This window comes from Triticum aestivum, unplaced genomic scaffold (genome assembly GCF_018294505.1).
Source record: "Triticum aestivum cultivar Chinese Spring unplaced genomic scaffold, IWGSC CS RefSeq v2.1 scaffold4B_scf_1981, whole genome shotgun sequence".
Lineage (NCBI taxonomy): Eukaryota > Viridiplantae > Streptophyta > Magnoliopsida > Poales > Poaceae > Triticum > Triticum aestivum.
Genome location: NW_025225098.1, coordinates 1,729,171 through 1,752,932, shown reverse-complemented (window position 1 = coordinate 1,752,932; position 23,762 = coordinate 1,729,171). Strand labels below are relative to the sequence as shown.

The following is a 23,762-nucleotide window of genomic DNA, read 5'->3' as shown; positions in this document are numbered from 1 at the left end:
ACAAAGTTCAGTGTTGCAGTTTTACGGGCTAAAAATTTATTCTATGAAGCCTGACTTGGCAGCCAACGTATCCTCGTCGCATGTCTACTTGATCAGTAGTAACTGGAGGTTTAATGGATTCATCCGTATATATAACTGAAGGTTTAGTGCATTCGATCGATTCATCTGTATCTGTAACAGAACGTTTAGTAGGATCTGATCGATTCGTCTATCTATGTAACTGAATCCATGCTGCTGCTCAGTTGCATACCAGGTTTGCTCAGTTGCTCAGTTACATATATGGCTATGAAGTGTGATGTTTGAATTGCAAATGTATTTGTTAGGTGAGATCCCACTTGTTCCCACCTAATTTATGCTAGAATTGGTGGGATGCCCGCTTTTTAACATCAGAACATGGTGGGACGTGGTGGATTGTAGGTGGGACTCCCAGAGTCCCACCTGCAGCGTGAAAGACGCAAATCTCAATGGATCTGGTCGGTTCAGATTCCTGGTGCAGGAAAGCTCGGCAGCCAAATTGAGTTTCCGCCACCAAAACCACTTTCTATACCACCAGCAAGCATGGTGGATCCGAAGTTACCACACACTGAAGAGTATGACAAGATTATACAAAATAAGCGCAAGCACGCCTGCATACTGATCCTGTGAAAATTTTGTTATTGAGCTATTGTTTCTAAATTGCCTGCAAAATTGATTATTGCTTGACAAATGGAATCCCATATCAGCCATTCTACTCCCAGAGAAGATGCATCCGCAGTTGGCTAAGAGAACACATGAACATGCAACAATAACAAAACTGAACACTGCAATTTGGGCAACTACTATTTCGAAGCTGGTTCTGTCGACTGTCTCCCGTGTAACCGGAATAGCAAAGACGATTTTGACATCTGATGCTCTCTCTCAAGTGCCGCAACCACATCCTTCACCGTGATGCTACGCGCCACTTTCATGTGTGCTGACCTTCTAACGCCACCTAATGAAAAAACACAACATACTCAGGGTTAAATAAGTGTAGGCATGGCAGATACTCTCAGTTAGGCCTGGAATATTTATTTCCTTTATTCAACTCCCAGAGGCTGATTTATTCCTATATCCATTTTTCAGGATAATTAACTGATCTGTTGCTTGATCTAAAAAAGACTGATTTGTTGCTTCCCTTTGAAAGAGATTGGCATTGCTCTTCTATTTCTTTTACAGAGAAACTCACCACAAATGATCAACTAATCAATCCCAGAAGACAATCTTAACAGATAAAACTCTTCCTAATTTAACAAGAATGAATTTTCTAATGAGAACAGCTAGGATAAAATAGGCATCGTTTTTATGTACAAGAAACAGACAACCAACGAGTTGAATATATACTCAAACGTAGGTTGTAGCAGTCTAAACCCACATCCCAACTGAACTAATAGTACGATTCGTCAACAAAACCATACCCTTCACAACTAGGAGTACTACTCATGCATCCTTTGGTTTATGGTCCTGGTCCTTGCATTGCAGCTCATCATTGGTTTGTGCTTTGGTGGCAGCTCGTGGTATTAGGTGCCTCCTCGTATGCCCGCGCCATACTCATGGCCAAATGCAGGTCCTGCGGATACCACAATTCAACATCGATGTGATCTACCAATCCTGCCATGAACAGCTGTGCTTGTTGCAACAATGTGAGCTTCCCAGGTGGTTGCTGCACATTGGAGAAGCGAAAACAAGATGCAGGCACTCCTTGCAATACAGCCATGTCAGCACACCTCTATCACGTTCCAGCCAGTAGTAGGTCTACAGTAGTCTCTTGCAGTTTGGGCCCCAGCTGCCCGATCCTTCCACTCCCCTCCAATCGCTCCATGGCAAACGAACCTGCTGCCTCGGCCCAACATGCCATGGAGCAAGGAATTCTGGCCAATAAGTATAGTCCACGGCAACTCGAAGTTAGTTGCTTAGGAGTTGTCCCTCTGCCTCGCCCTGGTTTTGCCTTCCATCGTGTCGACCAATGAATGTGCTTCTATCAAATGGGGATCAATCCAGGACAATTTCATGTTGGTTCAAATGATGACCAAATCAATTCATGCTGCGAATCAACCAGTGGTGCTCCTAGAGTTGAAAGTTGGAAGTTGCCCATGCTTTTGACTCGGTTTCCTGTTTTTTTTTTTTTTGCTTCAGCTGTTTTGTGCTTTGCGGTGCGTTGGTGCAAATGACCTGGACTCTTGTCTCCATCATGGCAAGCACTTGGGTGTTGGTGAATTCCGTGCCGGGCGAACCCATTTCTCATCGCCACATGCTGCGGCAGAGCAAGAGTACCCCTTGTCCCCCATGTTGTCTGCCATGGCCATGGAGGTCCTTAATAAGTTGATTGCTATGGCTACTGATCACTGGATTTGGTCCCACCCCCCTGTGCCTTTCTATGTGGACGGTGCCATTGTCTTCCTCAAGTCGACAGTCCAGTAGTGCGAGGTTGGTGCGGAGCACCCCCATGGACACCCCCCCAGACGCACACGTGCCATTGAGACCAAGGTGAATTCGGTCCTTTTGAACTTCCTATGCATTCATATGAGACATGGCTACTACCACAAACGGGGACCCTACACATACCCAGGTAACAAGAATCGACCATGGAGAAGTGAGGGAAGAAGGCCAAGTCCTGGCGGAGGAGAAGCAAGAAGACAAGGAAGAAAGGCAGTCAAAGCCAGAGTAGCCAGAGTCCGACCACCAACCTGGACGTCCGACGTTACAACGGACGGTCCAGTCACCAAACCACACGTCCATCTTGACGGGCGCTGATTTTTCATCCGGACTTGGCCCGGACAGTTCGGCCTGGAGCCCATACTTCCGACCCCTAGAGGACGTGTCATGCCTGAAGAACATGCCAGGCGAAACCGCACCTGCTGCAGCCGTCGAATGTCCGCTAACAACCCGGACAGTCCGGCTTGAGCCTGGACGTCCAGACACCAACCTGGTTGCCCGGCCTGCGTACAGTTTGGCCAAAAGCCATGTATCCCTCCCTCCCACCTACTCTAGTTCGTCCTTAGACTATATAAACCAGCCCCCTCTCACTTTCTAGGGTTAGCAAAGCATATTATAACTACCTGAGAGCTTTGCTCATCTAACCCTTCTCTTTGGAGATCAAGGCCTCCATTAGGAGAAGAATCTCAAGGGATTACCAAGACCTCCAAATCCATAGGATTGGGGAAGATCTATCTCTCAAGACCTCACTTCTCCTTAGAGATTTGGGAAGAACTTTACCTTCTTTATGTTGATTGTGAATCTAGTAGTGTCTCTTTGCTTGGATGCTTGGATAGCACATGTGTGATGTGAATCTAGTTCATATAGTGATTTCCTCTTGTGTTTCGTGAGTTATTTGAGTTCTTCCTCTTGCTCTCCTCCAAATTGTGAAGAATTGGCACAAATTGGGACTTGGTCCTACATCATTTGGTATCATGAGCTTGGGTTGGACAATTTGGAGCCTCTCCCCCTCACCCTTCTAGCCTAATTTTGTTTTGTTCTTGCCCAATTTGAAAATCCCCACAAAATAGCCTCTTCAATTTCTTGCAATTTATTGGTTCTTGTGAGATTTTGTTGGTTTCGGTCCATGGATTTGATATGCTACTAGTAGTTCTAGCCTCCCTTCGCATTGCCTTAGCCAATTTCCCTGATGTCCCCCCAAAAAATTCCGTTCATCCTCCCCAAATTCAAGATCCAATTCCGCCTGAAGAACACCCGAGTTGACCTGCCCGGTCGTCCAGCCACCAACCCAGACATCCGACCAAAGCCCGGAATCTGGCTAGCTACTCGAACGTCCACCTCCCTTTGAAAACTGCTGAATTTTTCTTGGTTTTCCCTTGTGCGATTTGAGTTGTTCTTCCGTTTCGGTCTCGTTACCAAGGTGATTTGGCTGCTCTAGGGACTGTTTCACCATCTACATCAACCGTCATCTCCGCCACCAACAATTGCATCAACGACAACCACTACTCCCTTTGACAACACAACCGAAAGCAAGGTTGGTTCCCCTCCGACCTCGGTAAAGGTATCCATTCCATCAACCATTATCTTCCCTTGCCATTGACTTGATAGCCCCACCAAATCTTTGTGACTACCTCATTACCTATAAGACTAGCTATTTGTGCAAAACTTGTCTTGCATATTTTGTCAAGGCTCAGGTATATTGGTAAAACAAGATATAGCAAAAAAGAGTGGAAGAAAAAGATACAAGCTTATTATCAAAGAGTTGAGCATCATACATATTTGTGACAAGCATACTTGGGATAGGAAAAAGATACGCTTGATCTTGTAGTTTGGTGCACAAGTGCGAATCTAGCCCACGAGAGCAATCAAACTAGCGTCTCTCCAAGTGTTGTGCAACACGAGCTTAGTCATTGCTAGGCAAAACTAGTATGCTCATTCCTTGTTTGCACAAGACCTTGCTCTATCTCTCCTCTTTGATCTACTTGTATCATATTTGCATTTTGGATCTTACTCAACATTTTCAACATCTTGATTCACTATTGCATGATATTGTGTGTCACCATTGCACCTTTGAAGTCTCACTGGCGCAAAGCACCCAATGGTCATCCCCATGGATTCTACACCAACACGCACCAAGTGGACCGATGACAAGAGCCCGTGCACTGCCATTGAAGATAAGGTTAAGTCACTCCTTGAACTACCATTTCCTACATGTGCGACACTAAACGGAAGTCCTATGCCTACTCAGGTACCAAGGAAACAATCATGAAGAAGCTCGAAGCGAAGACCAAGCTAGCACAGAATCAGAGCGGAAGAAGTACCAAGTGGAGCTGCTGAAAACTACAGTGACCGGACATTTGGTGCATCCACCAGACATTCGTACCACACGAAGAGGGTCGGCGAGGAGCATCCAAAGTCACGACGTGCTCAAGCGACCGCACATCCGGTGCATACCGGAAATCCGGCGAAGGAGCAACGGAAGCTGGGCCAGCCTGACTGGACATCCGGTGCTACCTCGAATGACCATACATCAGGTAGCTACCTACATACAAAACCAGCCAAGTGCCTTGTATCTCTCTCTCCCACCTACCCTATCTCGCCTAGCACTATATATATTCATATCCTACCTCCTAGTTAGGGTTAGCAAAGCATATTAGACTAAATTGAGAGAGCTTTGCTCATTTACCCCATCCCCATTGGAGATCAAGGCCTTCTTTGGAGAAGAATCCCAAATGATTTCCAAGACCTCCCATCCTCTTGTGGATTGGAGAAGACTACCCCCATCAAGACCTCATCTCCTCTTGGATTTGGAATGAAATTACCATCGCTACTCTTTTCCCTTTGTTGTTCATGTACCTTTGTGGATCTCCTGTGTGTTTGCCTTATAGTGGATGTGTAATTGGATCTTGAGTGAGTGATTACCCTTTGTGTTCTTGAGTGTCCTCTTGATCCACTCTAACGGACATTCGGTCCCACCGGACATCTGGTCCACTACCAGGCATCCAGCCCTTCAACAAAAAATCCACCAAATCTTCCGCAATTTCATTTCCATTTCGTTGGTGGTTCTTTGAGCTTGCAGTTTTCGTTTCCTAAGGTGTTTCGGCTACGTAGGGACAGCTACGTCATCAACATCACCCCATTCTTCACTGCCAACGAATTCTTCAACGACAATGACCACTACACCCTTGGACACCACAACCGGAAGCAAGGCCGGTTACCTCTCCGACCACGACGAAGGTACTGTGTTAACGAAGGTATCCATTCCGTCACCACTTATCTTCCCTTGCCATTGCATTGATAGCCCCGAGCCTTTTGCGTACCATACCCACTAAGACTAGGGATTTGAGTATTGTTAGGCCACATTACTTGTGCACTATAGTGATACGCCATCTTCCATATCTTGGTATCTTGTGTGTCATAAGTTACTCCCGTGCATATCATACATACTTGTCTTGCATATTGGCTCGAGCATCAAGCATAGTGGTAAAGGAAGCCTATAAAAAAAAAGCTTCTAAGCAAAAGAGAAAGACACAGAGAGCTTATAAGCAATAGCTTTGAGCATCTCACATACATCACCTTGTGTTATTATCTTGGTATCATACATGCTTACAATGGCATATTTGGGATAGAAAGACGACAAGTTTGCTCCTATATGTTCATGCACAAGTGCGTATCTAGCCCATTAGAGCAATCGAGCTAGCGCCTCTTGCATTTGTGCAACACGAGCTTGGTCATGGAAAATCATTTTTGCTCATTCCTTGGTTGCACAAATCCCATCTATCTATCCATGTATGTGTTACGTGTTCAACACCTACTATTGATCTATTTGCATCACATTCGAAAATTGTGAATCTCTTTCAACATTTTCAATATCTTGCTAACTATTGCATGAGTTTGTGCCACTTATCCTCACCAAGCCACTAAGCTTTATTGTGTATGAGTAACAAGATACGGTACCAATTTCATTATCTTCACATTCCACATTGAGCGATATGAGATACATTCTCAACTTTGGGAAGAGGTAACTTTGGTATTGTCTTCTCATTCTCCACTTACACTTGCTCAAGTCTTGTGATGGATAGGCAAGGTACTTCATCTCTGATCTTTGATGACCAAGACACGAACGACTACGTCACTAAGCTACACCACTTTGGATTTCAACGCGTTATGAATGATGCAAATGACGCCTCGAATGCACGCAACGAGAACCTCGCCAACAGCATCCGACAATCCAAAGCTTGGAACAGGGACTATCTCAACGCCAAGATGGCTACGCAAATGGATGAACTTCGAACAATGATAGCCATCCGCAAGTCTTCATCATCTTCGACTTCATAAAGGAGAAGAAGCTCAAGTAGCCATTCTTCGAAGCTTCCATCCGACGCAAGTACACTACAACACTGTCCTCATCTTCAGAGACGACCGCCAAGAACCTCAAGCGTCAATACCTATCCGAGGCAATGGATTGCGAGACCGCATCCTCGAGCATGAACGACGGCATCGTGAAGAGCAAGATTGCCTTCGAGCGCCAAATTCATCAAGATAGCGAACGACCTCAAGTACAACAAGACCGACGTCGCAACTTGATGAACAAGATGTTGTCCGGCAAGAAGAACGCCGCGTGAAGCAAGCAAATGAAGCGCACCGAGCTCTCCGTGAAGCTCAATATAACCTCTAGTGAACACGTGGTTGTGTCGATACTCACCTGTACAGAAAAATGAGATCGAACGGCAGGTGTGTCATATGCTTGTGGCCGGCTTTCATTGTGCACAACATGAGCTTGTTCGCCGCGCCCGTGCTCCTAGTGAAGAAGGATGGGAGCTAGCGTTTTTGCGTCGACTACCATCGCCCTAACACAATCACGTCAAGAACAAATTTCCTCTGCCAATCGTTGATAAGCTTCTTGACGAGCTAGTCGGCGCCACATTCTTCTCCAAACTTGATTTGCGCGTCGGCCACCTTAGCGTGAGACCGAAGGATGAAGAGAAGACGGTATTCAAGACACACAATGGCCATTTCCACTTTCTTAGTGATGCCATATGGCCTCACCAATGCGCCGGCCACTTCTCAATGCCTCATGAACACAATCTGCGTTGCTTACATCTGTAAGTTTGTCATCGTCTTCCTCAATGATATTCTTGTTTACAGTGCTAACATCCAGGATCACGAGAAGCACCTTACGCATAGTTCTCGAGCTCCTGAGGCGTCATCAACTTTTCGCCAAGATGAGCAAGTGCTCCTTCGCGCAACCTCTCAAGTATCTCGGGCATGTCATTTCCAAGGACAACGTGGCAACTGACACAAGCAAGACGAGCGCGATGAAGGCTTGGTAGGTGCCCAAGATCTCCATTAGACTACACGGGTTCCTCAACCTCACTAGCTACTACAGGAAATTTGTGCCGACCTACGGCATCATCGCTAAGCCATTGACGCGGCTGCTCACGAAGTGCTTCGCTTGGAACGACAATGCGCGGGCGACTTTCAACCTCTTGAAGATGGCGATGATCACCGGACAATGCTATGAGTGCAACTCACACGGTGTTGGCCAAATCGTGTTGTTTATTTGTAGCTTAGGTTTCCAGCCTTCCTGGTGTGACATCCCGGCTTAATAGGAATGACAAACTACTCATATCAATAAGGTGCACCTTCCTTTTTGTTGGTGTCTAGCCCTTGCCCTAGCTCACCCTCTTCTACCTCTCGCACTTGACTTCTCTCTGGCACATACACAGGAAGGAGGAAGAAAGAGGTAGAAAAGACACAGGTTTTGCCGGGCGCTCGTACACCCGCCGCCGCACATACGGCGTGTTTTCTATTTCCTGAACACAAACTCAAAGCTAACCCACGATACACAGAGGATTGGCGAGGCTTTATCAGTGTTCAAGAAAGCGTTTTTAAGCGACGCTTAAGTGCGATTAAGCGCTGAGCGATGGCAAAGCGCTTCGCTTTTGCCCTAAGCGGTAGATTAAGCGTTTTTTATTTAAATTTGACCAAAATTTGGCAATTTTTGTACTACTTCTGCTGGTCTGCTTGTGCAATAATGGCAATATGCTATTTATCTTATTACTAGGCTATGTTCAAGAACTATTTCCTTCATATTTTGGCAAAATTCTGTCCACATGATATCTGTTAGGTTACGTCTATTTGAACTGAACTGCATTTTAGTTGTTATTTTGCTTGCTATGCGAACCTGATATGTATTTGCTATTGTGTGAACTGTATTTCAGATGCTACTTCAATTACCCATGTGCCAAGCTTCCTATTTTCATGTGTATATCATTCAAAATCTGTCAAATTCTAGCCAATTTCAAAAAACGCTTAAGTGCGATTAAGCTGCGCTTAAGCGCTCATTGCTCTAAGCTGTGGCCTTCCGCTTCGCTTACGCTTTCCGCTTTCTTGAACATTGGGCTTTATACGCGCGCACGTACGCACTAGCCTAACCAGCCACCACTACTCACTGGAATCTCTCCACGATCAACAAGACCCGGCTGTGCAGCTAACAACCATGCATGCATCAGCACAACGGCTCGGCCGCCACTCACGCACCGCTAAGTCAAGATTATAGCTATCAATTCCCCTTCTAATCTTGATATAGCTCGCCGTCAGTCATCGCCTTGTACTCGTTGCCGGCCATCCCTCGCACGCGACGACCTGTGCCGTGCAGCCCGGCCTCCGCACCGTGGCCAGCACGCTGCGTCACAAGCTGTCGACTTTTCCCAGCCGTCGCGCCACGCCTAGTGGCCTCCTCGCCGTGCCGCCGTAGCCTCCACAGTGCCAAGCACCTTCATAGGCCGACGCATGGCGCGGAGCTGCACCGCGCAGCTATCGACGGACGCCGCCACCGCTGGACTCGCCGCGCCTCGTCTTCGCCACGCGCTCGCTGCGCACCGCAGCCATGCTGCCACGGACTCACCATGCGCCGCCTCCGTGTCTGTCATGACAATCGCTGCGCCGCGATCCTCCATAGGCCGACACACGGCCCGGAGCTCCATCGCGCAGCCACCGATGAACGCCTCCATCGCCGGCACGCCTTCGACACGGCGAACTACGCCCAGGACAACCAAGCTCATGATACCAAATGTTGGGACAAACCCACCAACGGCGAACGCCAAGAAGCCCTCCGACGACGAACGCCGGACGGAGGTAGAAGACGAGGAACAAATCACACTTCCAGCGACGAACGCCCCGGCCGACGAACAGCCTGTATGTTGGCATCTATTCATCTCAACTCCCTCGAACACATATACATGGAGGTACACACCAACACACGCAGCACAACAGGAAGAACTCTCACATCGACCGAGCGCATACCACGGCCCAACGGAGACTACATCTTCCTTGGGCCCCTCCCCCTCGGCTCGGCACATACCGTCACCGTGGCGCGGCAACAGACCGGCGCATCTTGATGAGTACATGGGAGGGCTTTTCATACCCGGACGCACACACAGCAGGCTAGCTACCACGCACGCACGCACTGACTTGGCTTGCCACTGCATGCGCTCGGCCACACCGCAAGTCACGCACGTACGCACTAGCCTAACCAGCCACCACATTAGGCCACTAACCCATGCACTAACTACTCACTGGAATCTCTCCACGATCAACAAGACCCGGCTGTGCAGCTAACAACCATGCATGCATCAGCACAATGGCTCGGCCGCCACTCACGCACCGCTAAGTCAAGATTATAGCTATCACTTTTCTAGAGGCCATCCAAAAGGAACCTCAAAGTTCAGCGTGCTTGGCTTGGAGTAATTTGAGGATGGGTGACTGACTGGAAGTTGATCCCAGGTCGCACGAGTGAGGACATAGTGCACAGGAAAGACTATTGTTGATCTGTGGGGTCATTCTAGATCCCAGGCGCAACAGCCAGGAACTGGTGGGTGAACCGATGGGTTTGGCCACGGCGTTACAATTGGTATCAGAGCCGACCCTCACGGTTACACGGGCGTGTGTGGGTTAGTGATGCGTATATGGGGCAGATGTGGATGTTGGCACTGGCGCGCACAGACGTGCCAAGAGGGAACGGGTCTGCTGGGCCGACGAGGACATCGGTTCCTTTGAGGGGGGTGTATGTGATATCCCAGCTTAATAGGAATCATAGACTACTCATATCAATAAGGTGCACCTTATTTTTCAAGAGCCCATCCGAAAGGAACCTCAAAGTTAAGCATGCTTCGCTTCGAGAAATTTGAGAATGGGTAACCGACTGGGAAGTTTCATACCGGATGCTCACGAGTGAGGACAAAGTGCGCAAGACTAGTGTTGGTCTTTAGGGCCGGACTAAATTCCAGGCGCAACGGCCGGGAACTGGTGGGTGAACCGGTGGGTTTGGTTGGGGTGTTGCTCCTATGTAGTTCTTTCCTCTTCTCTTATTTATTTTTAGTGTCTTCTCTTGTTTGGTTTTTGCTTGGTCTGTTGGCTGGTTCTGATCTTACATTGGCATTTCTTCTAATATGAAATGATGCATGTTTCGCGAGTGTTCGAGAAAAATAATGTGGTATGATGCCAGCCAAACCTTCTCTTCCTCCAGGGTGCGTTGAAGAAGAAAGAATTGTTCGCAACAACCTAGCCACATTAGAGGCACCCTCATAACCGTGGCGCTATCATGGGAAATAACCACTGATGGCAGTGACCTGTTTGACTAGACCGTCCAGTTGGTCAGTAACCACATTTATGTGAATGGTCAAAGTCTACATCTGCTCCCCGAGCTGTGCCATGGTCATATTGTTCGTGCCATCAGAAGCCATGACACGTCCTAGTAAGGTAGAGACGTTTCATTGGGGGAGACAAAAAAAAAGTGGGTGGGGCTGCTGGCAATAGAGGTTAATAGGAGATATAGGGTCAGGACAGGGTAGGGGGTAGCTATACAGAACGAAGGAGGAGATTGTGCAGGAGACAATCAGGAAAGGCAGGACCATAACAGAGAATAGAGAAAGTGCGGATAAGGTTGATTGATCGACTGCTTCCATTTGGAAAAGAATGACATCTCTCTTTTATAGACGAATCAACTAACCTAATACTATAAGGTCACAACTCTAATAGATAAGATAGGCAATTCCTAATTTAACCAATAGATCCTTACTAATCTAGTATACCTGATAGCAGTTAGGTACCTGATAGGACTCGGGACTAGTAATACCACTAGCAAGACTTCTCAATTATAACTGACTCGCTAGCAAACACCAAATTAGCAAATATTTCTATCTTTCAATACATCGAGATGCAAAGTTTTCGCGTTTTCTCAAAGAAGAAAAAGAACTTCCTGACTAAGCTAAATGACAAACTCCTACGGCTGATAAACAGCCAAAGGATCACGAGCTTACCAGGACCAAGCATTGAAAAATAGCCTCGCTTTTCAATTTCCTGCTGTTCTCTTGAGCCCTTTCCTGCTTTTGGTGAAAGCTTGTGAGGCAACATGGTACCTGGCAGTGAGTCAGAAGAACCATCGCCTCCTTCACCTCTCAGTTTATTTTTTTCAGCTAGCAATTGCCACTTTGAAAGCATGTCATCTCCCCCTGCTGCAACTCGCACAGCAGCATTTGCAGCTGTTGTTCTCATTTTATCATCTTCCTCCTTGTAAGTCTAAAATGCATATAAGATCATACACATCTCAAGTACGTAATATCTATGTACAGAATAATCATCCGAGACCTGAAAGTGGAAGAACTAACCTTAGCATGCTTTGATGTTCCACGGCTCTCAGCCTTGTCCTTTTCTGAAGAAACAACTGAATTGTCATCTCCCTGCAGTTACAAATTCGGTCAAACAACACCGTAACAGTCCCCTACTAAACTATCAGAAATTATACAATGGATGCCTGATTCTTTCCATGTAACGACTTATTGACTAATTAAACTGAAAGTTTGCAGTGCACACACAAATTGTACTGACATATTTCTGTACAACTGCTACAAATGCCCCACGTTAACTGATGCAACAAACATTGGATAGATCTGACATCTAATTCACTGATGTTCCTATCTAATAAAAAACTAATAATAACTGAGATTGAATTGGTGAACCAGTCACACATGCACTCTCAAACCTAACACATGCCTTTTTGCAGATAGTCCATATTAGTTCCAAATTTGATTTTCTATCGAGCTTCTCAAACATTCAACATTACCACCAACATCTAAAGTATGTGCTATAAACAAGATATAACATACATGATATTGGCAATTAATGTGTTAATAAGCATGTAAGACAATTGTTAAAGATCTTAAATAAATTCGATGCAGAAAAAACTAAAATCCACTTCATAAAAAATCCTTCATACAAAAGCATACTTCTATGAATGTATATGTAAATATAAAATTAAATGCAAGCAGAAACATCTTGCAGAACTAACATCACTCTGTTTCCTGATTCTGTTGGCATCTGCCGCCAGCTTCCTGTCCCACTGTTCTCTAGCTTCCCGGTTCACCCTCAGTATATGACTCCGAACATCCGAAGATAAAGGATAATAATGATGTCTTGATTTTTCAACATCAACCCTCTTCAAAAATAAATAGATAAATAAATACACAGATTACATTTTACATATGAAATGTCAATGAGACCACAGACCAGCAAATTGAACCTGTTTTGAAAGCCTTATTGTATTGCTTATGAATCCTCGTAACCGCTCCTCAACGCACTGGAGAAAGCCCAAGTTAGATTAGGCATAAGCAAAATCTGAGAAGGGCCTTGCTATATAATCTCTCACCATCGATAGACAACGCTCTACGTCACATCCTATGCTCTTCAGATTATATTTTCTCACTGCGAAAACAATAACATTAGAGAATAGAACACGGAGTTCATCTATCAATTTAACAACACTTGAATGATAAAGGTATTAACTGATCTCTGCTAATTTCTTTGTCAGAGGCCCCTTCTGTAGAATGAGCCTTTCTTCTTCCAGTTGTACAACTTTACGAGCAGCTTCTGAAACTCGACTCTCTTCCTTGGGAGCAGAGAAAAGTTGCTCCTCTTCTTCCTGGCAAAAGTAACAGTTACGGCATTAAAATTCATTTGATAATTGGGTGCTGGAAGGTATGCACAAAGCAACACAAAAGAACAAAAGCACATTAAAGAATCTTAGTATGTATACCCTCAGATTAACACCACTAACTGCAGTAACATCATTCAGCTGGTCAATGCTTTGATCATGGAAGCCTCCAGATCCCTTCTGCTTTTTGCTGGCACAATATAAAAAGGCCTCAGGAACCAAGAGCAAGTACAATCAAATTGAGTAATAATGGGCATTGAAAAAACAATTACCCAGATGGTGGAGGGGATGAGCCAATTGCTTCCAAAGGTTTCTTCTGCCCAGCAGATGGCTTCTTTTCAGGTGTTTTGGAAGCTGCTCCAGAAGGAGGTGCTTGAGTACTAGGTTGAATCTAATCAAGCAGCAATAATCATACCGTTGAGTAGAGTGCAAGAATTAGTCAAATTGCTAAGAAATAAACAGAAAACATACAGCAATGTGTTCGTTTTGTGTGCACGCAAATAAAGGAAAATTACACTTCTGCAACCGGATCTCACAGGGTGTTATCTGTTAGGAATATGCAACTTGGTATTCCCATGAGGCCATAGGCCAGTACATAAATGCACATACAGGCGTGCTAAAAAATATGCAGAAAACCCCGTATATAACGGGGATATCAGGGTGTTACTTGTTAGGAACATGCAACTTGGTATTTCCATGAGGCCATAGGCCAGTATATATATATATATATATATATATATATATATATATATATATATATATAGGGCTGCTAAAGTGAGCGAGTGCGCATTATACCTATTCTACGCGCCAGCCACTGTGCGCTAACCAGGCAAGCAACCTCCGCCAGTTGTATTGTAAAACTTAAGCAATATGTAGTAAGCCAATTACTGCATAGTAAAAGCCAAGCAATATGTGGTAAAAAAAACTTCGTTGTAGTAAAAGTCAAGCACTGCTATTAAGGTTTTCTCATAGTCTATACAAACTTTAACGATACGTAGGATATATCAATTACCAGGTTTGAACATGCTTTTACGATCACTCTAGAGAGGCGATGCAGTTTTCCTAATTATTACTACATTATGTCTACAAATTTACCATTTATTCCGATCATCGCGTAGTGCAAAACATGTGTTTAAATCAATTTTTCATAACCAGGTGCATAGATAGTTGGATAGAAGATCAAGGAACCACGTAAGGTCACCGGTTTGAATCCCATCTATTCATGCTTTTGAAAATTCTATCACTCCACGATCGATTCTTTTTTATGTTCATGCATGTATAGTAAATAAATTAACAAGTTTTACTTCATGTTAGATAGAGCTTTACGACCAATTGATTGCCCAGATTTTTGTAGTAAAGAGATTACCACATGTTACTGCATATTACATGAGAAATTACGATCGCTTTATGACCAAAATTCTATGGTAACATGATTAACATATTTTACTACATCTTACACATGGTTTTACGATCAATTGGAACAGATGCATTAGGACGTTTGCACGATTGGCCGGTTGGTTGCATGCACTTTCTGCCCGGAGCGTAGAATAAGGATTATGCGCTCACGCTCAGTTTAGCGCCACCGTATATATATATATATATATATATATATATATATATATATATATATATATATATATGCATATATATATATATATGCACATACATGAGTTTGGAGAGGTAAAAACAATGCTGTGTTCTAATCTCGACCTTAAAAGAAAAAACTGTTAGCTGTAGATCGGAAGGCACATATACTGTAGAGCAATCACCTGATCCTCCACACATAACCACATGAAAGAAGCATCAACACGAATATGCTTGGTGAGCTCATGCTTCATATGGTCACACGATACTGATAGCACCTGTACTATCAGACATAAAAGGAGTTGGTGTAGTATCGTAGCCAAGTCACCTCTGATGTCAAAAGGGCCATAGCTCGCAACTCAACCTCTGCACACGAACGGGAAACTGCAGTTGGTTTCTTTGTCTTCTAGGCAATGAGAGAACCAAGAAGAACATAGTAAGCACAAAGCGACTGGTGATCCCCAAGATCACTAGCCTAAGTAGCATCTGAACAGGCATGAAGCTGTAACGAACTTGAGCTCGGAAGTACAGCGAGAAATGGTCCCATGAAGATATCTAGAACTTAAAGTGGATGACTGTAGTGAACGGAGGTGGGAGCAGAGACGAACCGACGCAGGATATAAGAGATATCCGAACGAGTGATAGCTAGATAGACAAGCCCAACAAGATGAAGATAGCGCGTTGGATCAGACAAAGGCTGACCTCACCATCAGAAGCTCGGAGGTGGACAGTGAGCTTGATCAGAGTCTCAACGGTATGCTCATCGGTAAGAGCAGCACGAGCAGGAAGATCCTGAATGTACTTCTCTTGCGATATAAAGAACCCATCTCAGAAATCTCAATCCCAAGGAAGTAGCAAAGATGACCAAGATCAGACATAAAAAATGCTCACTAAGACGAGAGCCTTCACAAAGAAAATGTACTCAGAATCATCTCCAGTGATGATTATGTTATCTACACATAGAAGTGTTTGACCGCGTGACAGAAGGTGGGCCAAGAACACGGGATCATGATCACTCTACCAAAAAAACAGCAACAGTGACCACTTAGGAGAGGCACTCAAACCAAGCACGAGAGGGCTTGCCACATAGAGCGCGACGAAGACGGCATACCATGCCATCAGGAACAGAATACCCAAGTGGTGTCTGCATGTAGACTGTTATTATATTCTAACATGTATATTTACCACCTGTATGAGGTGTTTTCCTGCATATTTTACCACCTGTATATATATTGGCCATTGGCCCTCAGGAAATACAAGTTGCATATTGCTAACATGGTATTAGAGCCTTAGGGTATTTTTTCGCATGCGCAAGTCGTGCTCTCGATCCAATCTCTCGCGCCGCCATCATCCTCTCGGCCAGTTGCTGATTCCCCTGGATCTCTATTTCCGCCGGATCCCATCGATCTACAGGTTGCAGCTGCCCTGGTCAACACATCCCTCGTGCGGATCAACTCAGCCGCCAACTTCTGCTCTCCGCTTCCGGAAGTAGACCCGCCATCGAGCCACCCTGCCTCTGATCTCCTGCCGTCGGCCCTTGGATCCTGCTCCGACTCGATTCGGCAACCTCCCGTCCAGATTCGGTGTCCGCGTTGCTGCTGGAGCCGCCCTGCCTTCGATCTCGTACTTCCGGCCCGGTTCACCTCCAGATCGAGCCTCCATCTACTGCCTGACCAAACCCGCCCGCAACAACAATGGCCCGCGCCAGCTGCCTGGACGAAGCCACCCGCCCCGTTTTGGCCTCCTGCATCCGTTCATGACAAGCCGGCCAACGCACGCCTGCCTCCCGTGATGATTCTTGCCGACCGCCACTGCTCCCTGGACGCCCGATGGATCTCTCCATCGCTGCCTGATTCGATCAGGATCGAGCGCTTCACCTGCGCTGCGCTGCTGCTTCTGTTTTGGGTCTGTCTGATCCGGCTCATTGGTTAAGAAAAAGGGCAGCCCAATGCATGTAGCTCCCACTTGCGCAGGGTTCGGAGAAGGGTCCGACCACTTTGGGTCTATAGTACGCAGCCTTTCCCTACATTTCTGCAAGAGGCTGTTTCCAGGACTCGCACCCGTGACCTCATGGTCACAACGCAACAGCTTTACCGCAGCGCCAAGGCTCCTTTCGGTAAAAAGAGAGAGAGAAAAAGAAGAAAAAACAGGTATGATGCCTACATTGTCGGTCTATGTTGCGGTTCCTCGTTATCCGATGACTTTTGATGGTACCAACTACATCGAGTTCGTTGGCTTCATGCGCATTCATATGCGTGGCATTCGTCTCTCGGGCGTTCTTTCTGGCGAAGTCCCCTGTCCGCCCGTCCGGTTCCTCTTGTGGCTCCTACTCCGCCGACACCACGAGTTCTTGATGCAGATGCTAATCAGGCTGCGAAGGATGAAGCTAAGCTTGCCGATGAGGTAGCCGTTCGTGCTTATGATGAGCAGGTTTTGACTTATGAGGATGCTCTTCACACTTATCATGAGGCTTTGTCAGCTTACCCTCAGTGGCTTGATGATGATGCTCGTGCCACAGCTGTTTTCACTGCTAGTGTTCTGCCTTGCTAGTGTTCTGCCTCAGTTTGTCTCTGAGTTCCTGGGCCTCCCGGACGTATTTGAGATGTGGACCCGTCTTCGTCAGCGCTATCAGCCCTCTGGTGATGCCTTTATACCTGTCTGTGGTCCGCCGGGAGCATGCTTTTCAGTAGGGTGACTCCACTTTAGATGATTTCTACGCACACAGTTCTGCTATTTGGCGTCAGCTTGATTCTCTCCGCACTGCTGGTTGTTGTACTTGCCAGTGTTTCCAGGCTGTGAGAGCTGACTTGGAGTTTCATCGTGTCTATGAGTTCTTGTCTCAGCTCCGTAAGGAGTTTAGCCGCGGCGTGCTTAGTTGTTTGCTCGTGGCAGTATTTCCCTCATGGAGGCGCTCTCTGAGATTCGTGCCGAGGAGACTCGCTTACGTGGTGCTAGTTTACTTGAGGTTACCTCTGTGCTCGCTGCTCGAGCTTCTGCTATGCCGCTTGCTGCACCCACTCCTTCCCGCTCCAGTGCTCTGCCGCTCTTGCCCACTCCTACTGGCGGTCAGGGCCGCTCTCGTCCTCATTGCGGCTACTGCAACCAGGATGGTCATCTCGAGTCTCGGTGCTTCCTTAAGAAGCAGCACATGCATAAGGTGCGGATATCATCTTCAGGGACTTCTACTCCAACACCTTCAGCCACCGTGTTGACTGAGCAGGATATTCTGAGACTTAAGCGTCTGCTTGCCACTTCAGGTTCTTCTTCGTCGGGTACTGCAGGCTCTGTGACTTATGCTTCCCGCACTCACTGAGCTGCCACCCTCTACACAGTTGAGTACATTCCCGTGGGTTCTGGACTCCGGAGCTTCTTTTCATATGTCTTCTCATTCTTCCAATTTGCCCTCTCTTAGATCTCTTGATTTTTCTGTTCATGTACTCACTGCTGATGGTACTCCCCTTTCTGTTGCTAGTCGAGGCAATCTTACCAGTCATTATGTTCCTGATGTTTTCCTCGACTTACCATGAATCTGTTTTCTGCTGGTCAACTTACTGATTTTGGCTGTCACGTCATCCTTGACATTGACTCTTGTTCTGTTCAGGATCGTCGCACGCACACTTTGGTTGGGGCTGGCCCTCGCGGCCGTGACTCTCAGGGTCTTTGGGAGTTAGACTGGCTTCATGTTCCTTCCACTGCCACCACTATTGTCAGTCCCTCCGCTTCTGTCGCTTCAGCTGCCGGCTCCTTCCAGCAGTGGCATCATCGACTTAGTCATCTTTGTGGTTCTCGTTTGTCGTCCTTAGTTCGACGAGGTCTTCGGGGTCTATCTCAGGAGATGTCTCTTTAGAGTGTAAGGGTTGTAGACTTGGCAAACAAATTCAGTTAACTTATCCTACTAGTCACTGTCTCAGCATCCTTTTGCTTTAGTCCATTTCGATGTATGGGGTCCGGCTCCCTTCGCTTCGAAAGTTTTTCTAGCTTCGTTCGTTGTTGGCTGATTTTGGTGCTTCATGTGATGCACACACATCTATTCTATGTGATAGCATTATTGCTATACACAGATTGCAAACAACCCACTCAAGCATGAATAACAAGCATATTGGTGTCGAGGCATCATTCCAAAGTTCCCACCGCCAGCAGGCAAGGATCAATCTTCAATATGTCCCATTGGAGCCTCAAGTTGCAAAATTCTTCACAAAGGCTCAAAGTAGGATCAACATAGGAAAGAAGGGGTATGAGTTGAATGAACCTGTTGTATAACTTGTATAGGCTCATATAACTTAGTGTATACCCCAACTCAATGCAATAGATAAAATGATTGGCACTGTAACATTAAAGTGCAACAAGTACACAAAAAGCATACATCCGAAGAACAATATACTGGTGCATACCTGCATGTTAAGTTCTGCTGGAGTTCCATAAGACGGATGAGGTTGACTTGAGCTTGTTGTCGTCAAAGATTTAGGAGTGGCCAACGTAGATGATTGATTTTCCAAAACACCACCAGCCTTTGAAGATAGAAGGCCTGGGTTGACTTGTTTCGCATTCAAGGCGGCAAAAGAGCTCTGTCCAGATTCAGAGGGTTGGTTAGCAGTTTCTTTGTTCATATGTACTGTTGGAGTGAAAGAATTAGTTTTCTGCTCCTTGTTTGGTTGTTGCTGTGAAGGTTGATTATTTTGCAATGCTGGCCGTGTGGCCATACTGCCAAGAACACTGGCAACACCTCCCTGGACTGATTGTCCTCTTTGACTGGAATCTGTCATCTGCGGTCTAAGTGGTGCAATTGGACCTCCAACTGACTGTGGAACTTGACAAGAATGAATATTATTTGCCCCTAAGGCTGGCAAAAATGTCTGCGGACGCTGCACATGATCCTGGGTTGCTTGCAGTGGGATTGAGTGGATATTAGGTGGACGGCTTTGTAGCATCTGCAACCCTTTCCTATCTGACATGTTACCAGTTTCATTAGGCTTTTGTAAGTTGCCTTCTGAAGCTGCATAACCCATGTTACTCTGCATTTGGCCTGATGAGGACGGTCGAAATTGAGGCGGTCTTGGGCTCTCATTGTGCTGACCTGGGACTTGACTTGACATAGAATAACTGCTTGGGTTTGCCGGGGGATTCCGTTGTGCCTGAGCAGCCTGCAGCCAAACAAGATGAAAATAACTATCAACGGAAAAAGAATATGTTTATAAGAGTAAGAATAACAATATAGGGACTGCTTAAAGATATATAGATTGACCTAACTTAAGCAAAATGAAGTGGAATCAGGTTATGTTTCAAATGGACCACAATAAAATGGAAAAGCTTTGTTACCTGCATTTGATATTGTGAAGCAGCTTGCTTGAGCAACTTATCACCAACAATAGTCCTAATAACCTTTAAAAAATGTTCCTTGCTGACCTCATTTTTCTATCGGAAAAAAATTAAACTTTAATAAAGTAATAAAAATAATTAGATAATCTGTTATGCAATGACAATAATTCTTGAACCAGTTGTTTATCTAATTCAACATGACTGAGTAACAAATACCAACCCGTAACTTTGCAAAAATGGACTGAACTTGTATATCCCTGTCTTTGTCAAGGTAGCGTCTCAAAATCGGGATTAGCATATGAAATGTAACAACAGGAGGTTTTCCCACCATAGCTGGACTACTATTGGTTTGGTTTGTGCCTGGTGGTTGTTGACTCTTTATTTGTTGCATAGGCTGCTGCTGACCAACAGTGCTTTGTTGAGCATTGTTTCCTGGCTCTCGCTTAACCTTTAGCTGTAAACATTCAATTTGAGTATTAGAGTGAAGTTGTTTGTTATCAGCACCTATGGGAACTGCTTCAGGTCCGGATGACTGCTCTTTTTTGCAATATAAATGTTTTTCTTCCTGCTGTTGGCTCTCCTGGTTTCCACTGTCATTCTTTACTGAACCTTGCCACTGTCCATGACTGTTGTTTACTACTGGGTTGCTTTTCTGAGGTAATGTACCTGCAATTTTGCGTCAAATTAGTAAGCTTCTTCACTCCAGTTCAAATACAATGACAGAGTAAAACTGTAAATACAGCTAAAAAGTTACTGGACACCAATTCAGTAAATTAAAATGAAAGTGCTTCTAGAGCACCACTGTTGATGCTGACTCTTGTTCAAGTTCTTCATAGCAAACTGGAAAATAAATACTCCAAGAAAAACACCACCATGCATTGTTATTAACTCAGTAACTCCTAACTGATTATAAACTTCAAAAAATATTTGTTTGAAAACCTCACTGCTAGTAAAAGACCAGTGCATGGGCAGGCATCTACAATACTCCCTCCGGTCCTTTTTACTCCACGTATTAGATTTGTGTCAAGTCAAACTTTACAAAGTTTGACCAAATTTATATTAAAAAATATCAACATCTACAATACCCAATATATATACTATGAAACTACATTTCCTAATGAATCTAACAATGTTGATTTGGCATTGTGAATGTTGATCCAAATAATGCTGAAGTAACGCATTGTGGAGGCCCTAGATGTTGTACACTTATTTAAATTCTATTACAGCGAAAGGACGACACAAAATACTATTAAAACTACCACCATGTCGCAATTCCTGAATTAAGTTGCAACTCATGTCCGCTCAAGAAACACATGCAGCTCAGTAAACATTATTGGCCAACATATCCCTATCTAGTGCTCCTTTGGTTCATAGGATAGGAAAAATGGAGGATCGCTACGCCCTGCCCCTTTGAATCCTATGGACTTGCAAAACAAAGGAATTGGCACAATTGTGTGTTTGATGGAAGGATAGGGACTTCTCCAAGAGCTCAGACTTCATGCAAAACTCCCTACTCAATAGACTGGGGAAAATTACATAGGAATGATTCCTAAGGATTGCATTCTACAAATCAAACAACACATATAGGAAAAAATTCTAATCCTATGAAAATCCTGTAAAAATCCTATGAATCAAAGCAGCCCCTACTGTATTTGAATAATTATCAACGAACATCGAATGGTACATTGGTATCCTAATGCTCACTGAATACATTTCTCTCAATCCAGACCTACTTAGGAAAGCACCATTCTAATTTGACAACATAGTAGTTAATTGACTTGCAATATGCTAGAGTATATTCATGCACTAACATTAGTACATAACCATTTCTCTATAATACTCCCTACGTTCACAACTATAATATGATGTAGCTTTTTTGTGAATCGGATGTATGTAGAACCATGTTAGTGTGTTTGTTCACTCATTTCAGTCCGTATGTAGTCCATATTAAAATATCTAAAACCTCTTATATTTGTGAAGGGGGAAAGTAACAAGGTAAGTTGTCAAATTGAATAACAGCTCTTAATTAGTATATGCATGCAGTCAAGGAGACCTCATAGCAGACCACCCATATCTTCAGTAATTCAAAATTTTACTTCGTAAGTTTTGTTTCCTCGATGGCATAGATAAGCTTCAAGTACAAACCCTAGTCTCAGCTCAATGCCGGTTCCTAAAAATAAGGCAGCGCTCCTGCCGGTTCCTCCATAAAAAAGAGTCTCAGCTCAACAAAATTCGTCTTCTATTGATTCCAAACATTCCCTCATAGAGGAGAGTCGGTCCATTGATGACTGGTTCATTTGTCCGAAAGCCACGTGTTGGGGTACTTCTAGACCTAAAACTGCAAACCGGCAATACCAACTTAGGAGCTACATTCCGCATTATGTTTCTAGATTCCATTATTCATCAAAATTGTAATGCAAGAACCACGTATTCTGATACCGGGTTCTTGGGAAATCGGGGCGGGCCCAAATTCAATTCTAGAACAGGAAATCGGGCTTACCAGCGGCGTGATCCAGCGGCTGGAAGGAGAAGGCAGCGGCGGCACTGCTGCTGCTGCTGGCGCTGCCCTCCACCTCGCGATTCAGCGCCGCCGTGAAGGCCTCGACGTCAGCGCCCGAGTGCATGCTCTCGTCCTGCGCAACCACAACAACAAGAAACCGCCATTGGGCCCTTCCTTTCCCCCAAATAACTGGATAGAAATGGCAGGAAGGTGGGAGGAGTTCGGTGTTGGGCCAGGCACCTCTTCGTCGTCCTCGAGGAGCTTCATGATGGGATCCATGGCGAGCGGCTCGGACTGGTGAGCGAAGCCCGCCTCTCTCGTCGCCGCCTCGCCTCGCGGCCGTCCCTTGGTCGGCCTCAATCTATATCTCTACTTGCAACTTATAATGCTCCGTCCACCCTCAAAAATATTTAATACTCCCTCCGTCTAACAAAATGTCGCAGCGATTTTTTTGCAAATTAGTCCCTACCTCTCTCCCGACAGAATCCACACCCCTTCCTCGCCGCCCTATCCTTCCTCGCTTTGTTCTTCCCAAATGGCGACGCCCTACGCCGACAACGGCCACCTTGCTCCCCTCCTCTGTCCCACGCCCCACGCCGCCTTGCTCACCCCACCCACCACCACCGCCCCCTCCCACCGCCCCACGCCGTTGTTGCCTTGCTTCCCCACGTCGCTGCCTCGTTCCCCCGCCGACCATCTGACGTTTGGATTTTTGTCGCCACCTCGTTCTGCCAGCCCATCAGTGACCACCTCCTCCCCAGTCGGCCATCGTCGACCTCCTCTCTTTCCACTGTAGCCCCGCCCCACCCCTCTCACATCATCTTCCACCCACCGTAGTCGGCAGCCACATTTGTCGAGCTCCCTACACCATCAGGTCGACGCCACAGTCCACACCAAGAAAATGGTCTTGGCAAAAAT

The 23,762-nt window shown here is 45.6% G+C and overlaps 1 protein-coding gene across 1 annotated transcript; it reads right to left on the bottom strand.

The window, feature by feature from the left end:
• Positions 1 to 634: 634 nt before the first annotated feature.
• Positions 635 to 23,384, bottom strand: LOC123172056 (transcription initiation factor TFIID subunit 4b). Its single transcript, XM_044589099.1, has 14 exons — positions 23,085 to 23,384; positions 22,845 to 22,977; positions 20,565 to 21,010; positions 20,345 to 20,440; positions 19,420 to 20,169; positions 13,717 to 13,835; positions 13,547 to 13,634; positions 13,297 to 13,432; positions 13,160 to 13,215; positions 13,034 to 13,090; positions 12,803 to 12,949; positions 12,123 to 12,194; positions 11,775 to 12,033; positions 635 to 970 (listed from the first exon to the last, which is right to left on the bottom strand). The coding sequence occupies exons 1-14, from the start codon at positions 23,121 to 23,123 to the stop codon at positions 819 to 821; spliced, it is 2,550 nt and encodes an 849-aa protein (XP_044445034.1). The 5' UTR covers positions 23,124 to 23,384; the 3' UTR covers positions 635 to 818.
• Between the last annotated feature and the right edge of the window lie 378 nt (positions 23,385 to 23,762).